The sequence below is a fragment of the Sitodiplosis mosellana genome, unplaced genomic scaffold (genome assembly GCF_009176505.1).
Source record: "Sitodiplosis mosellana isolate CC-2019 unplaced genomic scaffold, AAFC_SMos_1.0 Smas_scaffold_3, whole genome shotgun sequence".
Taxonomy (NCBI): Eukaryota; Metazoa; Arthropoda; class Insecta; order Diptera; family Cecidomyiidae; genus Sitodiplosis; species Sitodiplosis mosellana.
Window position 1 is genome coordinate 5,823,165 of NW_022595246.1, and position 21,479 is coordinate 5,844,643.

Consider the following 21,479-nt stretch of genomic DNA (forward strand, 5'->3'; position numbering starts at 1 on the left):
CTCTCTCTCTCTCTCTCTCTCTCTCTCTCTCTCTCTCTCTCTCTCTCAAGATCAATTGAATGTCGTTTCAAAGCTTTCTTTGATTTCTGATTCAGATGCAGAATTTCCTTCGCCGGATGCTTCGACGGACTTTCGTGTGATTAGACCGTCTTCGTCGGCTTTTTCGATGATTTCACAGATGAGCGGCGATTCCACGCCTAGAATGTAATGGCAAATTTTCGGTTCCATCAAAAAAAGCGACACTTTTGACATTGATGTTGAATTTTCCAAGCATTTCAACTGGACTTCGGTTTGACGCTTCTCGCCCGTTTCATCACAGGTTGTACCGCCTTGGTAGTGGTGCGTGATTTGTGTGCGAACACCAATCTTTTTCGGACGTTTCTGTGGGTTTTCTTTCAACCATTCTTTGTGCGCATCTTCATTGAAATGACCCAGCATCAGCGAGGTCTCGCCATTTTTATCGATGTGGAACTGGCGCACGTAACGACCGTAACAAAACTCATACTTCCACCAACCGGTTCCCTAGAAGGAAGAAAAAAATTGGTATATTTGAAAATGAAAAACAATGCAAAATATGTTTAGAATGAATATTTTCTGAAAATTCATCAAAAGTTGTCAATTTCAAAGAAAATATCGAACAAACGAGTGTTAACATTCCGATGAGTAAACCACTTACGCCAGTCAAGCAATTTTTCCCTTCGAGAAAATCGAGAACCGGTGATAAATTATTATCAACTTTGGTTTGAAGCAACGGTGTTTTCGGTGGCGTCGATGATGTCGCATCATCTTTATCACCAGCTAGCGATTCAGCGATGACTTTGCTGATGTCTGGGATCATATCATTGGACAAAATGTCTGATTTCAAAGTTCCATCCTGAAAAAGTAGAGCAAATATCAGCAAAACAGAATGTGGATTGAATGACGTATCACAGTATAAATACTAGTACTGATATATCTGTGTCAAATGTTTGAAGAATATAAAATCAGTGTAAAAGAAAATAATGGAAGTTTGCATTTAAAAAAAAAAGATTTAGAACGAAAAGCATGCAAAAGGAGAACGAAAAAAATTTAACTAAAACAAACCTTATTTATTTTAACTACTGAAACTCGTGGGGTATTATGGTTTTTGGATACTTCCTATTGCAAATCGGTAGTGTGTGAACAAATCAAATATAGAAAAAAAGTGAGAGAAAAACACAAAACAATGCAAAAAAATTCAAGCAAAGAAAAGAATTTAAAAAAAAAATAACAAACACGACAAACAAAGAGTGTAAGAGTGTGTGAACGTTTCATACCAGAATTTTCTTCATATTCTCCACTTCCATCATGAGCATGCTTCTAGGCTTGGGTGGTGCATCATTTAGAGGGAAGCAGTTGATTGCGTTGTCATTGGTTTCTTTTGGATTGAAGCTTGGATGAACACAAAGGGTCGGTGTTAGAATGACAACCTCATAGTTGCACGTTGCCGTCTCTTTCAATGAGTAGACCTCATTTTTGCCATGCGGATAGCAAACGTATTGAACATTTGTAATTCGATGTTCGCCATTGAGATCACAAAAGGTCCCATCGCTCATTTCAATTTCCAAATACGGTAAATTCACGCCATCAATTCGAATTGTTTTGTACTTTTCGCCTCTTTTCTCGGCATCCGCCAATTTCTGACTGAGCTCCTCAGTTTTATCCTTGGTCCATTTTCCCAAATAGTACTCCTGCACCTTGATCGATTTACCTTCGCGTTCTTCATGAAATTGCTTTACATAATTGCCATGGCACACTTCATACGTCCAGTAGCTTTCGATTCGGTACGAACAAGTTGCCGACGAAAAGAGTGTCGAAACTAATTCCAATGGCGCCAAACCATCATATTTCGTCTCCTTTTCCGCTTCTGGCTCCTCAATATTCGGTAGCAAACATTTGTACTTCTCTTTGTGATGTGTTGTCATCACAATTGATTCGAGATTTTCTGCTGCAGTCTCTTTCTGTATATCAAATGAAAACATGATTAGAATCCAATTGACTTGACATTTTTGCCGGAATCGATACATTGATTTTCGTGAATATTTACCAATAGCTTTTCATCAGCGCCTGGCCAATTGATTTTGAATAAAACTGTGTCGTCAAATCCCTTGTACTCATTACATGTTACGACAATCAATAGAAATGTGTACCAAGTACAGACCGATAATAAATGCTGCCTTCGCAACATTTCACACAAACTATTAACCTTCCGCTTGAATTATTAATACAGATTATTTCGTATGCCGTTCAAATTCAAGCCATTCACAAGCGCTTTGTCTTCTCGATTAGTTGACGTTCGCAATTACAGATATAGGCTCGATATTGTATTTGTTTTTAAGAAAAAATCCGAGGAGAATCAATGACAACCACGTCATTGTCAAAAACACTGAAACTATATCAACACACACAAAGTTGTGAGTGAGCGGATTTTCAACACCAGAGGGCCTGTCATGACGATACGCTCGGGCCTGTCGAATCAAAACAAAACGACAACCGATTTGAATACACAATTCGTAGATGGAAAAAATAATAATCTATTTTTGATGTGAACATCGAAAAAATGCGCTTTTTTATTGTTGCCACACAAACAATTACGAACATTTTTTTTTTTAATCATTTTTTTCTCATTTTTTTTTATGAACAATTACATTGAATTTGTCGACCAAAAATCACCGACAGCAATACATTTAATCAAGCATAAATTGGTCCCTTCGATTCATACGTTCGATACAATATCTTATTTTATTTTTTATTAAATTCTTGCTTTTAAAATGTCATTTATTTGCTTTGAAAATTAGTCTTAACTGAATGTTGTGTCATAAAAATAAAAATTAAATGGAATTTTACATTAAAATATAAATGAAATACAAAATGAAATGCGCAAAATAAACTTCAAATTGGTGGACAAAACTAAATCAAACGAAACATACTGAACGTGATGTCTTTAAATGAAGTTATATCCAAAGAAAACCGATGTTGAAATATTAAAACTAAATTGCGCAATGAATAAAATGGAATATGGTGTAGTTGAGAAAAGACGCATTAGACTTCTTTTTCTTCATTGTCAACAAACATTGAGGAGAACATAATCTGGCAGAAACGTTCCACTCCTCTCGATAAACGAGTATAACAGGCTGGCTTATTCTTCCAGGCCACACCGACATAATAAACTGGAATGCCGGCCGCTGTGATTAGAATGCCAATCACCAAGTTCTTCGGAGATTCTATGCTCGGCAACAAAACTAAAATCATGCATAGAACGATAAATAGGATTGGAATGATTAGGTTGACACGGATTGGCCGCGGAAGATCAGGTCTACAAAAGAGAAGAAAAATGTGAAATTGTTCAAAGAATTAATTATATGTTTAGGAATTCACAAAAGAGTTAATGGATTTACTTAGTCTTTCTCAACCATAGCAAAGCAGCAATACTGGCCACAACCGACAACCACAAGATTTGACTGAAGTAGTTGATTAACAAGAACACATTCGATGTGAAGAGCATTATCAATGAGATTATAAGCTGAAAATTTGATTGAATTCAGATATATTGGTATGAATGTTAGATAGATTAGATGTCTCTATATTCTGTCTACTTTTCACTTTCTTTTTTCATTCGAGTCATGAGTGGGGAATGGGAATTGGTCTTACTCTTACCGAAAATATCAATGATGGTATTGGAGTCTGCTGCTTGTAATGAACAAGAGAAAAGAACGATGGCAAATTACCATCCTGAGCACCAGTTGCGAACAATCGTGCGGATGTAAACACAACACCATTAACTCCTCCTGCAAAAACGAATTTCAAATTAGAACAAAAAATTTATGATTGAAATATCATAATATTATTAGGATTGTATTCAACTCACCGAAGCAACTGAGAGCTACGAAAATTGGGATGCACCAAGCAACCGGTCCAAATACTTTATTCCCAAAAGTCACAGCTACTGCTACCGAGGCAAGCATCTCATCTCGTGATACGACGGCAAAATAGGCCAAATTCACCAACACATAGATGATGGTGACCATCGGCATTGCAATCCAAATAGCTCGTGGAAGATTCCTACAGAAGAAATATTGGTCAGAAAGTAAAGTAGAATCGTTCATCGGTTTCATATTTGTCATATACCTATATGGATCAATGAGCTCGCCCGTAACGAAATTCAAATAATTCCATCCACCGAATGCGAATAGTCCCGAATAAAATGCAAATCCAATGCTAGCTGCATCATATCTACCGTCCCATGGATCGCTGAAATATTCCAAGTCACCTGCGAACAATTGATGTTTGTTATTCATTTTTTATTTCTTTTCAATTTTAAATCAACAATGTATTTGGAATTCAAAGAAGAAAAAAACTTGTTTAATTGAAAATATAAAAAAAAATCACTATTCTGTCTAGTTTACCTGTTGACATCGTGTATAAACCGGCACAAATGATGCTGATTAACGCAAATAGTTTGGCAAAGGTAAAAATATCCTGAACTTTCATCGAAAGTTTCGTCGAAATACAATTGATTGCCGTGAGAAGAGCTGCAAATGGAAATAAATTCATGAATATTTCATGTTATTCGATCGATTTCACAAAATGATACTCGTTAAATAATTCATTACTTACACAGGCAAACAGCAGCCAAAAGCCGTACCGGCGTGTCTGGTGGTTCACAGTCCGTGAAAAATGGTTTGGCTGCATACTGAGCAAAAGTCAGTGCGACAATTGCCTAAAACACACCAGAAAAGAATTACAAAATTTCACAACAGATAATAATTTAAACAAATGTATGAAAAAACAAATTAAGAAACTACGAGTGACACAAAAAAAAATGATTAGCATAAAAGGCATACTTGTGTCGTTGGTCGAATAATAAGTAAAGCAATCCATAAGCGTAGGAATCCGACAAGTGGTCCGAATGCGATCAACAAGTAAGCATAATCGCCGCCTGAGCGTGTGATGCATGTACCAAGTTCAGCATAACACAGCGCACCCAATGTTGATAACGTTCCACAAATGGCCCATATCATGAGCGACGTGCCAATGGATCTAAACGAAGCGAAACGAAACGAAATGAATCGATAAACCAGACAGTAAGATATTTATGGTTCCATAGTACCAGCGAAGGTCATATCGTTTTTATTTGCAAAGTGAGTGAATGTGTGAGGCGGCGGAAAGAGTGTATGCCCTTTTATTACATTGCGTTCTAGTGAGGATGCGTATCTTCTCGAATTGATTCACAAATTGAGTTGCGCAAATAATACACGAAAGAGTGAGACCGAGAGAAGGGTGGAACTGAAGTACTTTGCTTGAGATTTTCGTTTCATTTTAGGTTCATATGAATTGAAGTCATTAGATTCAATCAAAGCACTTTCCTTTATAAAGTGAATCATTGTACTAGACCATTCATTCTGCATGTAAAGTCTTTGGAATGATAACCTTAAAAATAGAATCAAATTAGGAAAATCAAACCAAATTTAATGGTGCAAATAAATGTGTATATCGCCAACATTTTACATGATGCAATAAATCGTATAAAAAACATTCGAATGAATTTGATGAAGCAATTAAAATGTCATTTTATGCAACGAACAGCACTTTTTATTGCAATTCGTTTTTTTCTGTGACTGACATATGCACACAAATGGGCCGGGCATGAATGCAAAAAAAAAACTGGGACAGAAATTAGTTTGGAAAATGAATTTCTAAACTCATAATGTCGATATAAAAGCTAGGGGGATTTAACTACGTGAAAACTTGTAAAAAAATGATATAAACGCGCACGAAATTGTTACATTCACCAGAGAACTTGCATGATTCCACTCAGTTGACAAGTTCCGTATTAAAACAACATGCGCGAACGCGCGCGAGTTCGTGTGCAAACTTGAAGCTGGACGACGCGCACACATCAGTCGTTCCATTTATTATATCTGGATTAACTTTTCCAATACTTTCTCCAGCTCTTTAAAAATATTTCCTTTGTCCATTTTATAATTATATAAATCTTTGAACTTTTGGAAAGGATGTGAAAAATCTTTATACACGTAAACAACCAATTTTTAGTTTGAAACGCGTTTTAGTTGTCAAATAACAACTTGAAAAACGCGCAAAATCATAAACAAACTTGTGTAAACTTGTGACCGTGCGCGTTAGTACGTACAACGAACGCGTCGAACTTCCGCGAATCAAGCAAACTGGCAGAAAACATGCTGAACTCGTAAGAGTTAAATTCCCCTAGTATAAAAGCCACAATTCTCTCTCGTAACTCAGTGAGTTAAACTCACTCGCTGAAATCTGACAATAGTTTATCGCGCGACGCGAAAAAAAACTGCCTATTTAGATGCACTCGACTGGAAAGTTTTATAACAATAGAACGCTTGGAATAGGCGCACCTCGTAGTTTTTCTCCTTCTGCCTCTTCAATGGAAACATGATTATGCAAAAGTCTGTGCGGAAAAGCCATACTCACTGTGTGTAAAGAAAGACGCCAGTTGGTGAAACAAAGATGCCCGATCCGACAATCGTTCCAATTATGATACCCACACCATTCATGAGCGTAATTTTTCGTTCTATAACCACACGATGCTCAACTTTTTCCGGTGCCAATCCATTGAGTTTATCGGTGGCCGCATTTCCCACTTCAGAGTTATTATCATTTAATACTCCTGTCACCGTACTATTTTCACTATGCTTTTCACTCGACATGATTAACTCAATTTTGGTCGTTGTCGTCGTCAAATTATCAAAACAAGAATATAACCACACTGTTTGTTTATTTTATAGTTTAAAAAGTACGCATTTTCCGAAGCAAATTTGCATAAATCAGCATTAATTACAATATAATACTATAGATATTGATTACAATGCTTTCGCTATCGTTCGCTAAACTAAATCAGGTAAAATAATTACCCTGTCGTCAATGTTGTAAATCAGCTACTTTTTTATTTTTCATTTATTCGCGACCGCACTCACGCCAGCAATTCTATTTGTTTTCGTAAAATGTACACGTTTTTTTTTCTTTCTCTTTAGTTCAACGACAAGTGAATATAATCGTAAATTTTTCAACCGAATAATTAAACGGACGAAACAAAAGACAGAGAAAATACATTCACAAAACTGAACACGAACAACACTCCAGTACAATTAAATGTAAAATTTTCGTTACAACGACTTTTTGTTATTATGCATCGGTACAGTGGAGCAAACCGAATGGGAAAAAGTACGTATATACTCGGTGGAATAAATCAACAGGTTAAAGGAAAAAATGCAGCACCGATACACGCTCAAAATGGAGCGGTTGAGAGCGCTTTAATGTTTGTTTTTGCAAATGCTTCGTGTTGAACGGAATGGATGAACACAATCGATGGCGAGTGTAAGTGCGAGAGTGAGAGAGACACACACGCGGATAAATTGCTGGCGATTTACACGTACACATTCACAATAGAAGACGGTACAGAACGAATGCTGCGAAAGAGCGAGCTGGCGATCCACTTGAGAATTTCTCGATTCTTTTCTTCTCGCGTTTCTTCGTTCCTATAATTATTGGTTCCAAAATCGTGCTTAACATGAAATTGCATGCAGAATGCAGCATGGAAAGTGCAAGAGAATGGATGAAATCCTCCCGAAAAAAAACTATAATAACAACACTCGACTCTCTTCGTTTTGCTCGGTCGTTTTGCTTTTCCTTCAACACAAATTGGCACAATTATTTACACAGTGATATCGATTCGATTCGTATCGCTTGCAGAAAAGACAGCAAAGTGACTTATTACACGCATCTCCAACGAACGACAAGCATCAGCATGTGAAACAATTTGGCGTCGTTGCGTCACTCCAATTCCACCAAAGCATTTATACCAAAGTGGTATTTGACATTCAACAGTGTTTTTTCTTCATTCACTTCTATCCACGTTTAGAGAGATTGCGCGCGCGTGTGTGTGTGTACACATGAACATGCCTTTTAAACACTCGAACAAATTATTATTTCGATCACTTGTGTTCGTCGGTAAAATTTCTTCTGTTGTCTTCTTGTTCCCTTTGCAAATACACTTATCCAGCGAACGAATAAAAATGTGCGTGTTGATAAATTCGAAGAATGAAGCACTGTGTTGACCCACTATGGTTATGGTTGTTCACAGCTTGTCAGTTTGGAAGAGAGCACAAGAGAGCGACCGTGTGTTGTTGGTTCAACTGTTGGGAACGTACTGCAGAACGCGTGTCTACCGGCTTTTGTATGTATTTATGCTTCGTTCTTCGACGTCGTTTTTTCCGCTTGCCCAAGTCGAGCATTTGATGTCGATGGACTTTTTCGGACCGGTATCGAATTCTTTTCTCGTTCTTTTCACTTATTCTTTTTTTCAACTTTTGCAATTTGTATTGGCCCTTCCATACGTTTCGGTCTTCTCCATGACAATCACCAACTGAGCACGTACAAATGGATATTGTACGATGAAACGTTCGCAGTGCTCGATAACAGAGCACAAAAGGGGAAGCACACACATGGAGAGGGGAAATCGAAAGCAAAAAGAGAGCGCGTACAACGCAAAGAGAAAGAGAGAGAGGGAGAGAGAGAGAATGGAGAAAACCATTCTGTTGCCGATAAATATATTCTCGTGTACAAATGTGTCATTGCAAACTACAACACGTGCTTTTATTGTAAACATATTCCGCGAAACACATAAAAAATACGATGAGCACATTTCGGATTTGTTTTGAATTGTAAAAGTTCAGTTCGATTGATTGGCAAGAGAAAAATCTGCTCGTTTTGACGTTCACATAGAATGAATGTCTTTAAGAATTAACTTGCTCTTTCAGTTAGTTACAATGGAAATATATGCAACGTCACACAAATAAATCATTGATACAGGCCAAATAAACAGTTCATTATCGATTCTAATTAGGCTTTGCTGGAATGCGGCATTTCACATACATAAATGAGTCCAAGCATGTGCAATTTTTCAATTGACATTTTTCATATCTGCATATTGAACGGAATGTTAGATGATCGAGAATTTTTTTAAAAATATTTCTAATATCGTTAATTTTGATACACAACGCCGCAAATTAAAAATTAATTAGCTGTTATTGGAAGCGTATTAATTCATGGAAAAATTGTTCAATGGAGAAAAGTGTCACAAATTACGTTAGTCTATACGTTTTTCTGCTTTGTATATTAAAACTCAATCAATTCAATCAATATTTCCATTTTATCGAACATAAAAAATCTCTTATCACATACACGTCAAATGGAAATAGTATCAAAACATTGGGTGGTAATAGAATTGCGATAAGAATCGGAGTACTACATTCATAAAAACACCAACTGTCAAACTATTTCTTTGTTTCAATAGACGATTCTTTTTCCAGAAATGAAAAGCCTAGTGAAAAGCACACTTTGTGGTCACTCTAAAATGCGTAGTAAATGAATATTACGCGAGCAAAATTATTCAAACGATATTTCTTCGCTCGTAATGAGAATTCCTTTGATGTACAAATTTTGTTTAGTTTCGATTCATCTGTGAGCATTCTAATGGTTTTTAATCATTTTTGCGAATTTGTGTCAGTTAGTAAATCCTCTTTCATCGCGTTGGGAATCTCAATTTGCACCATATTAATCAACTTTTTTTAGTTTATTTTACTTGTGCCGCATAACTTTTGGGCTATTCATATTAAAATGAGTTCTGGCTCAAATTCAAAAAATGGGAATACTTTATGGCACTTTATGAGTACGAAGTAAAAGTGCTAGTCTGAACATTATGAAACGGCACGTATGAACTGACACCACTACAAAATGTGCTGTGTTCACACTTTACCGTAGTGTACATATACGAGTATCGTATCAATGAACTGAAACACCAAGGTCATATGCATCACCCTCGCCTGTTTCAATTGCATATAAAAACGCTCGGACTGGCTTATCAGACACAAAACCGTATAACCCAAACATCGAACAAAACAAAATAAATAATTATTATATCCGATCAACGCATTGAAAAATACACTCTCAATTCATTGAAACCTTCGTCATTAACAATAACTATATGTTTGTTCTAATTGAAACATATAATTAAATTTTAAAAAATTCTCACCATTCGATATCACACCTACCGAATTGATACTTGCATAAAAAAGTATCATTATTTGTGATTCTCATTACGAATTAATTGTTGGAATTAACTGCAGACACGAATATTGAAAAAAATTAGAAAGAGCCATAATCATAAACTAAGTTAACACCTATCACACTGAGTCGCATGTGCACTATGCAGTCAAAATTTATTGACTCGATGAGACAATTCCGTTGTACTTTCAAAAAATGCTTCTCATAAATATTGAATGAGTTTTCCTTGTATAAAAGCCATCGCCTCAACGTGTTCGACACATTTAAGAGGCTATATTCGGCTTGTTGACTACGAAGAAAAAGGAAGAAAACTCAATGTAAAATGGCAACCTTTTTAAACGCTGACAAATGTTTAAAATATTTAAAATTGTTGTTACGAATTCTCGGCGTTTGGTATCCAAAGAACCGAAAAATCCGATATTTTATTTATTCAGCGACGTATTTATTTACTTGTCCGGGACTAGTGAATATTTTCATGTTCATTTACTTACTCAAGCTGACTGATCAAGAAGATTTAACCTACGGTTTATATATATATTTGACCCAGTTTTGTGGATTAATTAAAATCATGTGTTTTCTGGTGAACAATAACCATTTTCAAAAGTTGATTGAACGCGCCGAACATTTTCAGTTGGAGAATGAATTCGAAGAAAAATTGGTACGACAACGCATTCACTTCTTCTTCAAAGTAGCCGTGTTTTATTACGCTATGGCGATGACAGCCATCCATACGACAGAGCTGATGGCCATTTTTGCTGAACCGGCTGAATTGCCATATATCTCATGGTATCCGTACTTGGATTGGGAACACAATAGACAAGACTATTGGATGGCCATCATCTATCAATACATCTCCATCAATTCATCCACTCTCTTGAATATCACAGTTGACATAATGTTCAGCCTACTTCTATTCATTCTGAGCATCGAAATTGAGCTGATCGGACTACGATTTTCTAAAATGGGTCATGTTCATGGAGAAAACGGCCGTTTTGAAGAAGGACCTGAAAGTGAATTAGCGTTCGAAACAAAGCAATTTGATATACTCAAAAAGAATATCATTTTACATCGGGAGGCGATTGCATTCAAATGCACGTTAGAAGAATGCTTAAACTTGCCGTTCTTTGTTCAAATTTTGGCTAGCGCTTTTGTCATTGCATCTATCATCAATGCGATGGCACATGTATGTATAGACTCAAAAATGAGACATTTTTTGTAATATTTCGGAAAAGATTTTTTGTTTGAATTTGATTCTGGTTTTCATTTTCATTTTTTTTCCTCATTCTTTACTTTTAAGTCTAAATTTTCATAAAAACTATTTTCTAATTGAAATTCTACATCGCTTTTCCAGGATACACAATTTGCTCTGCCTTACATCTTTGGCGCCGTTGCGTTGATTACGCAAATTTTCTTACCATGTTTCTTCGCTAACAAAGTGATTATTCAATGTTCTGAATTATCCTACAGAGTTTACGAATCGAATTGGATTGTGATGTCGAATTCAAGGCACTTCGGTATCAGATTCAAACAGTGTATCATGATTCTGTTTGAACGACTCAAGACTAATACCGAAATCATTGTGGGCATAATTATTCCTCTCAGTCTTGCTACATTCACTTCGGTAAAACGAATATTTACTTTCCCAATTAAATAAGAATATTCTTCATTAATCTCAAGAATTGCAACCGTCCTTTATCTTATTTTCTTCTAGATTGTAAAAATTGCCTATCGACTGTACGCCGTGCTGAATGATAAAAAGTAATGATGTTCCCATTAAATTGTTTTCAATTACCAAATAAAAACGGTTAAATTCTCAAATTGCTCTGCGAAAAGAAAAAAATAAAGCGTTTTTTCAACAATGATTTTGTCACAAATTAAAATGCGGATTTCAATTTATTTTAAGCCAATAAAATTTGAATGACACTCTTATCAAAGTGTAATATAAAAATGTAAACAAACACTCACTCTGATAATGCAAACATTTTGAATGTTTCAAACATGCTAAAAGTGTTTTAGCGCCAATACAATTAAAATGATGATAGTATCAGTTGTTACCGAATAAACGTCACTCAGCACAGCACAGCAATCAGTTGTCAAATATCACGACTTCAATTAACACGGCACGTCATTGGTCTGCTTTAAAAATCGGAAATAATCCATAATCAAAGGCAATTATCGTCTGGAAAATTTGTGCTTCCAATCAATTTAAGGTATAACGTCATTGAACCTTCAAATCGTTGTGTGAAATTTTTCAATTTTGTTTCATTTTCATTGTTGTGCATATTCCAAATAAGAAATTACATTGTATTGCAACAAAAACAAAACCACTGAATGCAAATCAGCTGTTGAATCAAATGTTGAACATGTTCCAAACAAATGTCACTTGTTGTGCAACGGAACACATAGATAAACAGTTGACGCTTGCATTTTGCGTTGGACTTTTTTTATAACAATTTTATTCCATTCATTTTTACTTGTGTTTTTTTTCCATCGTTGCTTTTCAGAGCTAGAGACGAATTGTGTTATATCTAAGTGAGTCATTGCATCGGAAATGAGTGACGATAGAATTGACGTCGAAGGAAACACCCGATCAAATATGGAAAATATGGCGAGCCCTAGTCAAATTAAAAATGTTACACCCGATCTATCAGATGATCGATTGTCATCGCCCATCCTCATGCTAGACGTCGACGGATTGGAGGAATTATTCGAGTGGCTATCATTGGTCGACTTGCGTTCGCTTCGTCAAACATGTAAACGATTGAAACAAGTCATCGACTACTTCATCAAAACGAATTATCCAGCGGTGCGAATTGGTTTCCGTTGTATTATGCCTGGAGTGTGTATCGGAGATGAATTTCATCAAATTCAACAACTTGATCCAATCAGTGTTAATATGATTAAAAAGGTTAGATTCTGCGTTAATATAATAACCCATAAATGTATAAACTCCTTGCGACAAATTTTGTCACACGTTGAACATATAGAAAATAATGCAATAGAAGTCGATGGCGACTTTTACGAATCGATTCTCAAGGGCTGTTCAAGTTTGAAATATTTGTACGTCAATGATGAAATGGTAGTCGGAAAAAATGGATGGCTATGTCGTCAGTACCCGACGATTGAACACTTTGCGATTGGCGAAGACGAACCGGGATCGAGTGAAAAATTTACCATGGTGAAAACATTCTTCGAATTGAACCCGAACATTCAAACATTTTCCACTTCGTCCTATCTTCTTCAAGTAAATCGCAACTATTTTTTGGGATCAAACATAAAAATCGACCGATTGAAAATTCGCGAGTCCAGTTATCCCCTGGAGACCATGATTGAACTTCGTGATATACTTAATCAGTTATACGATCAAGGATCCTACAAGCGATTGCATTTGTTCATCGAGTACGTCAGTGATCAAACAAACTTGATTCGAATATCATCGACACGCGGAATGGAAAAACTATATGTCCACTATGCTGCCGTAATAGCAGAACTCACACTGCCACCGATGCCAGATTTAAGAGAGCTTTGTTTAAGCCGCGATGAATTATTCCAAAATTTTGAGTCCATTGCTAAGAATCTCATGAACGTTGAACGTGTTTACGTTGAGAAAGCTAGAATCGAGGACATTGTAACATTTGTGCATTTTGCGCCGAAGATAAAGGAAATCAAAGTACGTTGGATTCAGGATGGAACTAATTTCAAAGACGGAGTCATTGACTTGCCAGCACTGAACAAAGAGCGAAAACGATTGCCTGGTGCATGCAAAGTTACAGTTTACGTTAAAGAAAACATTTTTCTATCAACGAAATGGGCAACAGCAAAGACTGAACTCAGTTTAGTCAGGCTCAAGCGAACTGCAGCCGTCGATTGGGTCCATAGATTTGAGTAACACAAAGTAGCAAAAACACATTCCATTGATTTTGTTCATGTACTAACTCATCCTAAACCTGACCTCCTTTGACTTTCAACTTTAATTAAAGTTTGAGCACTTTGAATCAGCATTAACAAACTTACGATAACACACTTCGGTTCTGTCATTCTTATAACTGTACCGATCAATCGATGCGTCAGAGAAAAAATGTAAAATTAACTTGAAAAAATCAAGTCGATTGACTTTTGAACTTTGCTATATCAATAACCATTCAAATTTGCAACTGAGTGTGAGTATAAATTCAAGAACTTTTTATAAAAAAATAAATGATTTAATTGCATCATTTTTATATCTTTTTCCTCTTTCTTGTCACATTTCATAATTTTTAAGCTTTATTATGTCCCAAGTAAGAAATTCTAACAAATATGATCTAAAATCTTTGAAAAATTTAAGGACGCACAACTTTTGCTATCATTACGTTGACCACGCAAATGTTCTCATCGTGTTTTTTCGCCAACAAAGTGGTCTAATCGGATTGCGATATCGAATTTATGTATTGGGTCTCTGACCAGCATGTTCTCAGCTTGCTGTGAACACATATTGGCATGGATGTATGCTTCGTAATAAATAAATAAATAAATAATAGAGTACTTCAGCATCAAATTCAGACAGTGTGCTATCATCCTGTTCGAGCAACTCAAGACCAATACCGAAATTATTGTGGGTATCATTTTTCTTCGGAGTCTTGCTACTTTCATTTCGGTAAATACGTTGTTTCTCCTTCTCAAATAAATCCGTATTTTCCTAATTAATCTCATTGATTTCATCGGCTGTTTATCTTTTTTCCAAGATTGTAAACATCGCCAATCAACTGTTCGCTGTGCTAAATGATAAAAAGTAATAATATTCCGATTGAAATTGTATAAATAGAAGTCTTTATTTCGCTGTGCGATTGTTCCAAATTTATCGCTGCATATTCTATCATCATATTGTTGTTGATCATTCTTTTTTCGCTCTCTCTATCTCTCTCGAGTCTTTGACTCTTCTCCGAATGTTATTTTCGGATCGGAATGTATCGAAATTAATAGGCTTGTCTTAAATGCGAGAGTGAGTGCTCGGTGCGGATTTATATCGAATAATCGCTTGCTTTCCCTCAACTGCATATTACGTTCGTTCGGTCAGTCAGCTTTATTGGTTCATTTATTTTCGGCAATATTCAGAAAATGGATTGTTTACATCGCCCGATATCCATTAAGCCGTTTTACTTGAGTGTTTTATTTTTTGTTTCCAATGGCCCCCCGACGCAAAAAAAAAAAACGATGAGCCAAATAATGAAAATCGATTCATAAGCGCCTGTGTTTTTATTTGAATTATGTTTTCTCCGCCGCATTTTTTTTCTATTGTCTGAATCAGTTGATTCATTTGAATCGTCTGTCTTCGCAGCACCGAGTGAATTCTTCGGAAACGGACTTATTTTAGATTTGTTTTCAACTTGCTGTTTTTGTTGTTGTTGTTGCCCATGGCTAAGAATTTCTTCATTCTGAATAAATAAAAATGATGACTTGAAAAAGAAAGAAAACAAGCGATGATGAGGACTTTTCTTAAAACATGATGACAAACACACACACACACTCACACTCTGAATAAGTCATAAAATTGTGGACAAATGAAACACATGTCCCCTGCTTTGATTAATATTTTGAAATGTATGTTTTATTCTGGATTTGCATGTATATATATATATATCTCCACGGTGTCACTAACTAGAACAAAAATCTTGGTGAAATTAACTTAAAAGAAAAGGAATAGTTGTTTCCCCTTTTTTCCCAACCAATGGATGTTTGACCGGTTGACGTTGGCCGATGATGGACTCGAAGGCTGAAGACTGACATTGTTAGACATTGATCGTGGCGTGTATGGTCTTAGTTGTTTATCCTAAACGGTTTTAGTACGATTACAATCTGCAAAAGGAAAAGAAAACATAGTAAATGAACGGAAATGTGAGGCAAACGGAAACAGACTCAATACAAAATAAAATGCGAACAAAAAAAAACTGAAAGTGACTTCAATGTTTTCTGTTTATCTCGTAAAATCCAAACAGACACAAGTCACGTACGATCACGTCAATTTGGGGAAATTTCCAAATGTTCAGTTCGATCCGTGTTTTCCCGCCCAAATTTTTATGTTGCAATAAAACGATAAACCATGTAAATTGTACAAACGTTCGGTGAGGATGGAGAAACATGACATTGATGTCAACAACTTGCTCATGCATAAACAAGTGGATGCCATTTGGTCGGATATTCGGATCGTGATCTCAAGGATTCCCAAATAAACTATAAATTTGTCGATATATCGGAACACATGTTACGAAAATGGACTGCTACGCCAAAACATGCCGTCGGCTAGTTTCGCAATTTTCCATTAACTCGCCGGGACCGAAAGATCAGAAAAAAAAAAAGAAAATTGGTTCTTTACACAATTGGAAAATCGTAAGTATCGGTTGAAATTGACTTGTCCTTGAGAGAAATGAGAAAATTAATTTGAAATTAAACAGATGAAAAATGCGAGAAGACCAATTCAATTAGCTAATCGATAAAACCTATTGCTATTGTGCTAGGTCTCGGCATTTTTGTAGCAAAAAACGGTACTCTTGGCACTTGAGAAATTTTACGCGAAAATTTTCATGCGGCCCTAACGTTTGTTGGTTTGGAAATTGTAAAAATTTATATATAAAAATGTGGCGATATGAGACAGCCGAATGTGGAGGCGTTAATTTCAAACAAGAAAAGCTACAAAGACACGCTGAGACGAAAATTCATCTGTATTTCATCGAAAGCAACATCTCTATCGACATATAGACACAATGTTTTTCAATCCCAAACTGGCACCATACAAATTGCGTATGAAATTTTTTCACACACACAAACATATATTCCTGCCGTCCCGTGTGATTATTCTTTGTTTGAATACCTCTCAACAAACGCGCTCGCTCTCTCTCTCTCTCTCTCTCTCTCTCTCTCACTCTCTCTCTCTCTCTGCTTCTCGCCGGAAAAATGATATTTTGCTAAAGGTCAACTCAACGAACGAGAGAGAAATGATGGTGCAAATATGAAAATATTTTTATATGATTGGCATGAAATCGAGAATATTTATGATGGAGCCAGTTTTCTTGTCGACTGTCTAATTTGTGGTGTTTTTGTGTTTATAATGCGATCCACAACACATCGACCTCCTTTGCATACGTTTATGGCAGTTATATATTTCGACTTAAAATCCGTATTCAACTCTTTTATGTCCCCCAGTATTTTTATTGTCTGCTTTCAAAATGATTCTAGAATTCCAAAATGATTTTCTTTTGGCTAAATGGAAAATCATTATAAACGCCATTAAAATAATTTTCAAAGAAATTTTGTCCGAAGAATTTTGAGTTAAGAAGAAATTCAACGAAAAGGATAAAAATAGCTCGACACCGCATATCAACATTGATCAAAAAAAATTGGATAATACATCATTCAAAACCTCATAATTAACAAACTTAACAAAATGTAAAGTCAATCATGGTAATAAAGTTATTTTTACAGTGAGATCTCTTGAGATTATTTAGTGTGCACATTTGTCGGTGTAAACGAAATAACTACGTTCAAAAACACTAATTATAGAGGAGAGATAGATAGAGAGAGAGAGAGAGAGAGAGAGAGAGAGAGAGAGAGAGAAAGAGAGAGAAAGAGAGAGAGAGAGAGAATAACAATAAAAATCAAGAAGCTACAGAAACGAATTATGTAATGGAAATCGTAGGAATTGTTTCAACGTGTTGTTATCGTTTTTGTGTTAGACATTTTTTTTGTCTGTTGATGAGAGATCATCAAGAACCGAAAATTCTTCATAACGTCGTCACTATTTTATGGTCAACCGTATTATTTTTCTTTTCATTTCGCGACTGCTTTTGTGATAAAATTCATTTATCTTCGTTGAGCATTTCCTAAGTTTGTACAATAAAGCAGGAAGAAAATGATTTTTTCTTTTCTTCTTCCTAGCCGTTTTTCCATTTGATATATTGTTTTTTTTTGTTGGTCGGTCGTCATGGTCTTTGATTTGTTGTTGTCTTTTTGCTCCGTTTCATGCTACTATAAAATTTATTGCCCCACTGAAAAAATAGATAACACACTAACGGGATGGCATGGGGACAGGAAAAAGAAATCTATGTGGCAAACGAAAAAATGCTGAGCAGATATATATATATTTTATTGATACTAAAGCCAAATAAATGATCATAAGCCTGTGCCCGAAACACCTTTGCTTTCGTGTTCGATCGATGTGAGCGTGTGTTGGTCGAATTAATTTGATTTTGTTTTATATGTGATGCGCTTGCTGATACACAAAAGAAGAACGATCGTACATAATATGAGAGATATTTTTGAACTTAATTTATACTGTTGGCCAGGGTTCTGCTAATATAATCCGTGTTTTTTTTTGCTATCTCTCGTGCGATGAGCACATTTTTTTCTCGTGATTTTTTGCGCGATGAAAATTCATACAAGATTCAATCTTGGCGATTGCATGGCAGTTTACACGATCGTCCGAAAAATAAATGCTGGCATTTTATTTCGAAAAGATAATAAATTGACGCTGCAATTGAGAATTCATTGTGGTGATTGCTGATTTTGAATATGCGGTAGTTGGCTATTTGCATAAATTGACTGTTTTAATCAGTGATCGTGTCTTCTATTTGAATCTTCTCCGTATTTATTGCACGCAATGCCACTAAGGCTTTGAAAATATTGAAATTATTTTCAAGTGATTTCAAAATCGCAGCATGGAAAAAGCAAAGAAAAAAAGAAAAGATCGAACACGACAGGGGAAAAGAAAGGATCGCCAAATGGAAAAAAATAATGAACAACGCAGCCGAATCCAAGAAGAAGAAAAAGTGGCAAGCATTGAGCCGTACACAGTAGATAGACAGATGAAAAACGGATGGAAAATTTTAAAAATAGCCACCGAAATGAATGGACTTAATATACATTTCATGATGCAGAAAATCAAGTAATTATGATTGCGCACGGCTAAAACAACTCTCGAAAATCGCCGCTTCTGCTTGCCCAACCGTCCGACTCGATTCGTCTTGCAAACACAGAGAAAAAGAGAGCGAAGAAAAATTTCATTGCTGACGAATCGAATAAAGTGCGTAGCGGTTGAAAAACAATAAACGAATTTTTGCGCCTGATGGAACAAAATTTTCAACGGATTTTTTTTTCAGCGACCGTTTGCTAGCTGGACCACCGTGTCACACATTCCTGCTCGTGATATGTTCTTATTTTAGACTTGGTCAACGACTTTTTTCTTTGATTTTCGGTGTCAATGGTTATGAATAAAAATGTAACTTGCTTCACTTTTTGTACCGAAAATTCGCATTCAACTGGATATAACAATTCGTTGATATGAAAATTTCTAAGAAGTCACTTTCGTTTTTTTTCCATTAAAATTTCTCTCATTTCTCAATATTTCTTTCAATTCTCTCATTTTCTCTTATTTATCTTTCCTCCCACCAAATCGATTGTGTGAACCGGGAAAAAAATGCAGAAAAAAAATGTTGGCGATGCACTTACTTATTCAAAAGACTGGCATACAACAAATATAACGCAAACAGCAAAACAACCAAGACCAAAAAACTGGTCATTAAACTTCTTGCTTCATTCATTTTCGATTGATCTACAAAATAATATAGATTGAAAAATTAAATAGTTTCACTGTTAATTGGCCAAAAGTTAAAACAAATCACTTCATTTATTTTCGATATTTTTCTTTCTTTTCTCTCTCAAAAATAAAAACTCAACTGTATTTTTTGTAGCTACGGAAGAAAAAAAAATTGGAATCGATTTGTTACTTTGAACTGGATGCGCGTCGTGCTCGAACAAATGGCGAATACTCTCTAGTCGAAAATGCTGGGGAAAAATGTAAGCGATGCCCGCGTCGTTCGGCGAACGGTCGATTATGTGCGTGTTTTCCTTTCGATTTTTATTGCGATGTGATACGCGAAGCAACCTCACCATGGAAAATATGATTATACACCGAGTTGTATTATTTCGCTATTGATGCGCACCGTGTGTTCCACACGTACATTTGCAAAGTAAAAATATTTCGCAACAGTGCCTCGGTTTTGAGTTGAGATCGTCCCGACTCATTCGGATATGTGAGCGAAATTATGCGGACTCTCTCTCGTTTGTCCGAAGAAGCAAAGAAAAAAAAAACGAAACACACAAGCACATATTTTTATATTATTTCAATATAAAGCGGTGCGGCCTGTTCAGGCTCTATCCATTGCGTGATCAAATACAAAAAACATTCGCATTATATCCAACGAAAATCTGTTCTGTTTTAAACTTCTCTCTCAAAACCAGATCAACTACAAATTGAAACAAACGTCGGTTTTTTTTTGCATATTTTGCACAGTGGCCATTTTAAATCGAAATATCACTTAATTTCTTAAGCTCTTTTACATTTTGAAATTGCTTAAGTTGATTCTCCGATATTGAGTTCGAGTATATTTATTGATTGTCATTTGTCTTATCGATAAAGAAACGGATACATAGAAATTTTAGACGATTCGAGTGTCTTTAGTTTGTTTGTTCGTTTGTTCTTAGATATTAGGTTTTGTTCGAATGTGTTGTTTTTTCTCAAGAAAAATGGTTTAAATCATAGTAATGAAAATAACAATAATATAGAGAGACAAAGGAAAATTATTGCAAAGAGACCTATTCAATAGGCATATGGAAATTCGAATTGTATTCACATTGAGCGACTAATTTCATTTGTTAGCTGGAAGATGGTGTGTGGAGTTCGGGGTTTATTCGTAGTCACTGTTCCACGATAAGCGTGACTCATAGAATGCAATGACCATTTGTGGACACTTGGTGTTGGCATCTTTGGCTAAAACAAGAGTGGCTTTATCGTAACCCTTCCATTTAATCAAAAATTCCAATTGACCTTCTTTATCGGATGCACCTAAAATTTGTTCGGGTTCATCGCCGTAATCGAAACCAATCTCCTGACTTGGCATGGGCTGTTCGTCGCTGCTGTCCGCACTTTCGCCATCGCTTTGCTTCGTGTTTTTTTCACGAGTTTTCTCGCTATTTCGTTCACGTGTTTTGCCATTGATTTTTTCGCGACTCTTTTCGCTGCTTTTATGCACTTTATCACGTCGTACCGAATCAGGTGGCGATTTTTCGTGACCATTGGATAGTTTTGCTTGCTTCGGCGGTGTACCTTCGTGATTACCATTTCGCTTGTCCAACGCACGCTTCGATCTGGATTTCGGAGTTAGTTCATCCGTTTCCATGAATGTGGCGTCATCTTCGTCGCTCGACGAACTCGATATTTCCACTTCTTCGGTGGTTTCATTGTCCTTTTGCTTTTGCTGTTCCAATTCCTTTTCCTTTTGTTTAGCCTCATGCTTTTCCTTCTCTTCCCTTTCCTTTTGCTT

At 36.0% G+C, this 21,479-nt stretch overlaps 5 protein-coding genes across 6 annotated transcripts in view; 2 read left to right on the top strand and 3 right to left on the bottom strand.

The window, feature by feature from the left end:
* Nucleotides 1-29: 29 nt before the first annotated feature.
* LOC129565934 (endoplasmic reticulum lectin 1) lies at nt 30-2,420 on the bottom strand. Of its 2 annotated transcripts, XM_055441317.1 has the most exons (5): nt 2,066-2,420; nt 1,296-1,979; nt 1,084-1,137; nt 677-874; nt 30-522 (listed from the first exon to the last, which is right to left on the bottom strand). In XM_055441317.1, exons 1-5 carry the CDS (start codon nt 2,204-2,206, stop codon nt 52-54), a joined length of 1,548 nt encoding a protein of 515 aa, XP_055297292.1. In that variant the 5' UTR covers nt 2,207-2,420; the 3' UTR covers nt 30-51. The 2 variants fall into 2 exon arrangements, with proteins under 2 accessions (XP_055297292.1, XP_055297293.1); XM_055441318.1 differs by lacking the exon at nt 1,084-1,137 and having other exon boundaries at nt 2,066-2,403.
* A 135-nt stretch (nt 2,421-2,555) lies between these two features.
* Nucleotides 2,556-11,788, bottom strand: LOC129566539 (large neutral amino acids transporter small subunit 1). The gene is made up of 9 exons (XM_055442579.1): nt 6,478-11,788; nt 4,863-5,058; nt 4,636-4,738; nt 4,425-4,550; nt 4,147-4,288; nt 3,887-4,080; nt 3,676-3,806; nt 3,417-3,541; nt 2,556-3,334 (listed from the first exon to the last, which is right to left on the bottom strand). Exons 1-9 carry the CDS (start codon nt 6,711-6,713, stop codon nt 3,061-3,063), a joined length of 1,527 nt encoding a protein of 508 aa, XP_055298554.1. The 5' UTR covers nt 6,714-11,788; the 3' UTR covers nt 2,556-3,060.
* Nucleotides 10,604-11,782, top strand: LOC129566541 (odorant receptor 33b-like). The gene is made up of 2 exons (XM_055442581.1): nt 10,604-11,311; nt 11,480-11,782. The coding sequence occupies exons 1-2, from the start codon at nt 10,604-10,606 to the stop codon at nt 11,780-11,782; spliced, it is 1,011 nt and encodes a 336-aa protein (XP_055298556.1).
* A 316-nt stretch (nt 11,789-12,104) lies between the features above and the next one.
* On the top strand, nt 12,105-14,350 carry LOC129566540 (uncharacterized). Its single transcript, XM_055442580.1, has 2 exons — nt 12,105-12,338; nt 12,633-14,350. The coding sequence occupies exon 2, from the start codon at nt 12,680-12,682 to the stop codon at nt 14,015-14,017; it is 1,338 nt and encodes a 445-aa protein (XP_055298555.1). The 5' UTR covers nt 12,105-12,338; nt 12,633-12,679; the 3' UTR covers nt 14,018-14,350.
* Nucleotides 14,351-20,843: 6,493 nt separating this feature from the next.
* Nucleotides 20,844-21,479, bottom strand: part of LOC129565766 (heterochromatin protein 1-like) — a 2,592-nt gene continuing 1,956 nt past the window's right edge. The window contains exon 5 of the mRNA XM_055440980.1: nt 20,844-21,465. Coding sequence (XP_055296955.1) covers nt 20,844-21,465 — 622 coding nt within the window. The remainder of the gene's footprint in view (nt 21,466-21,479) is intronic.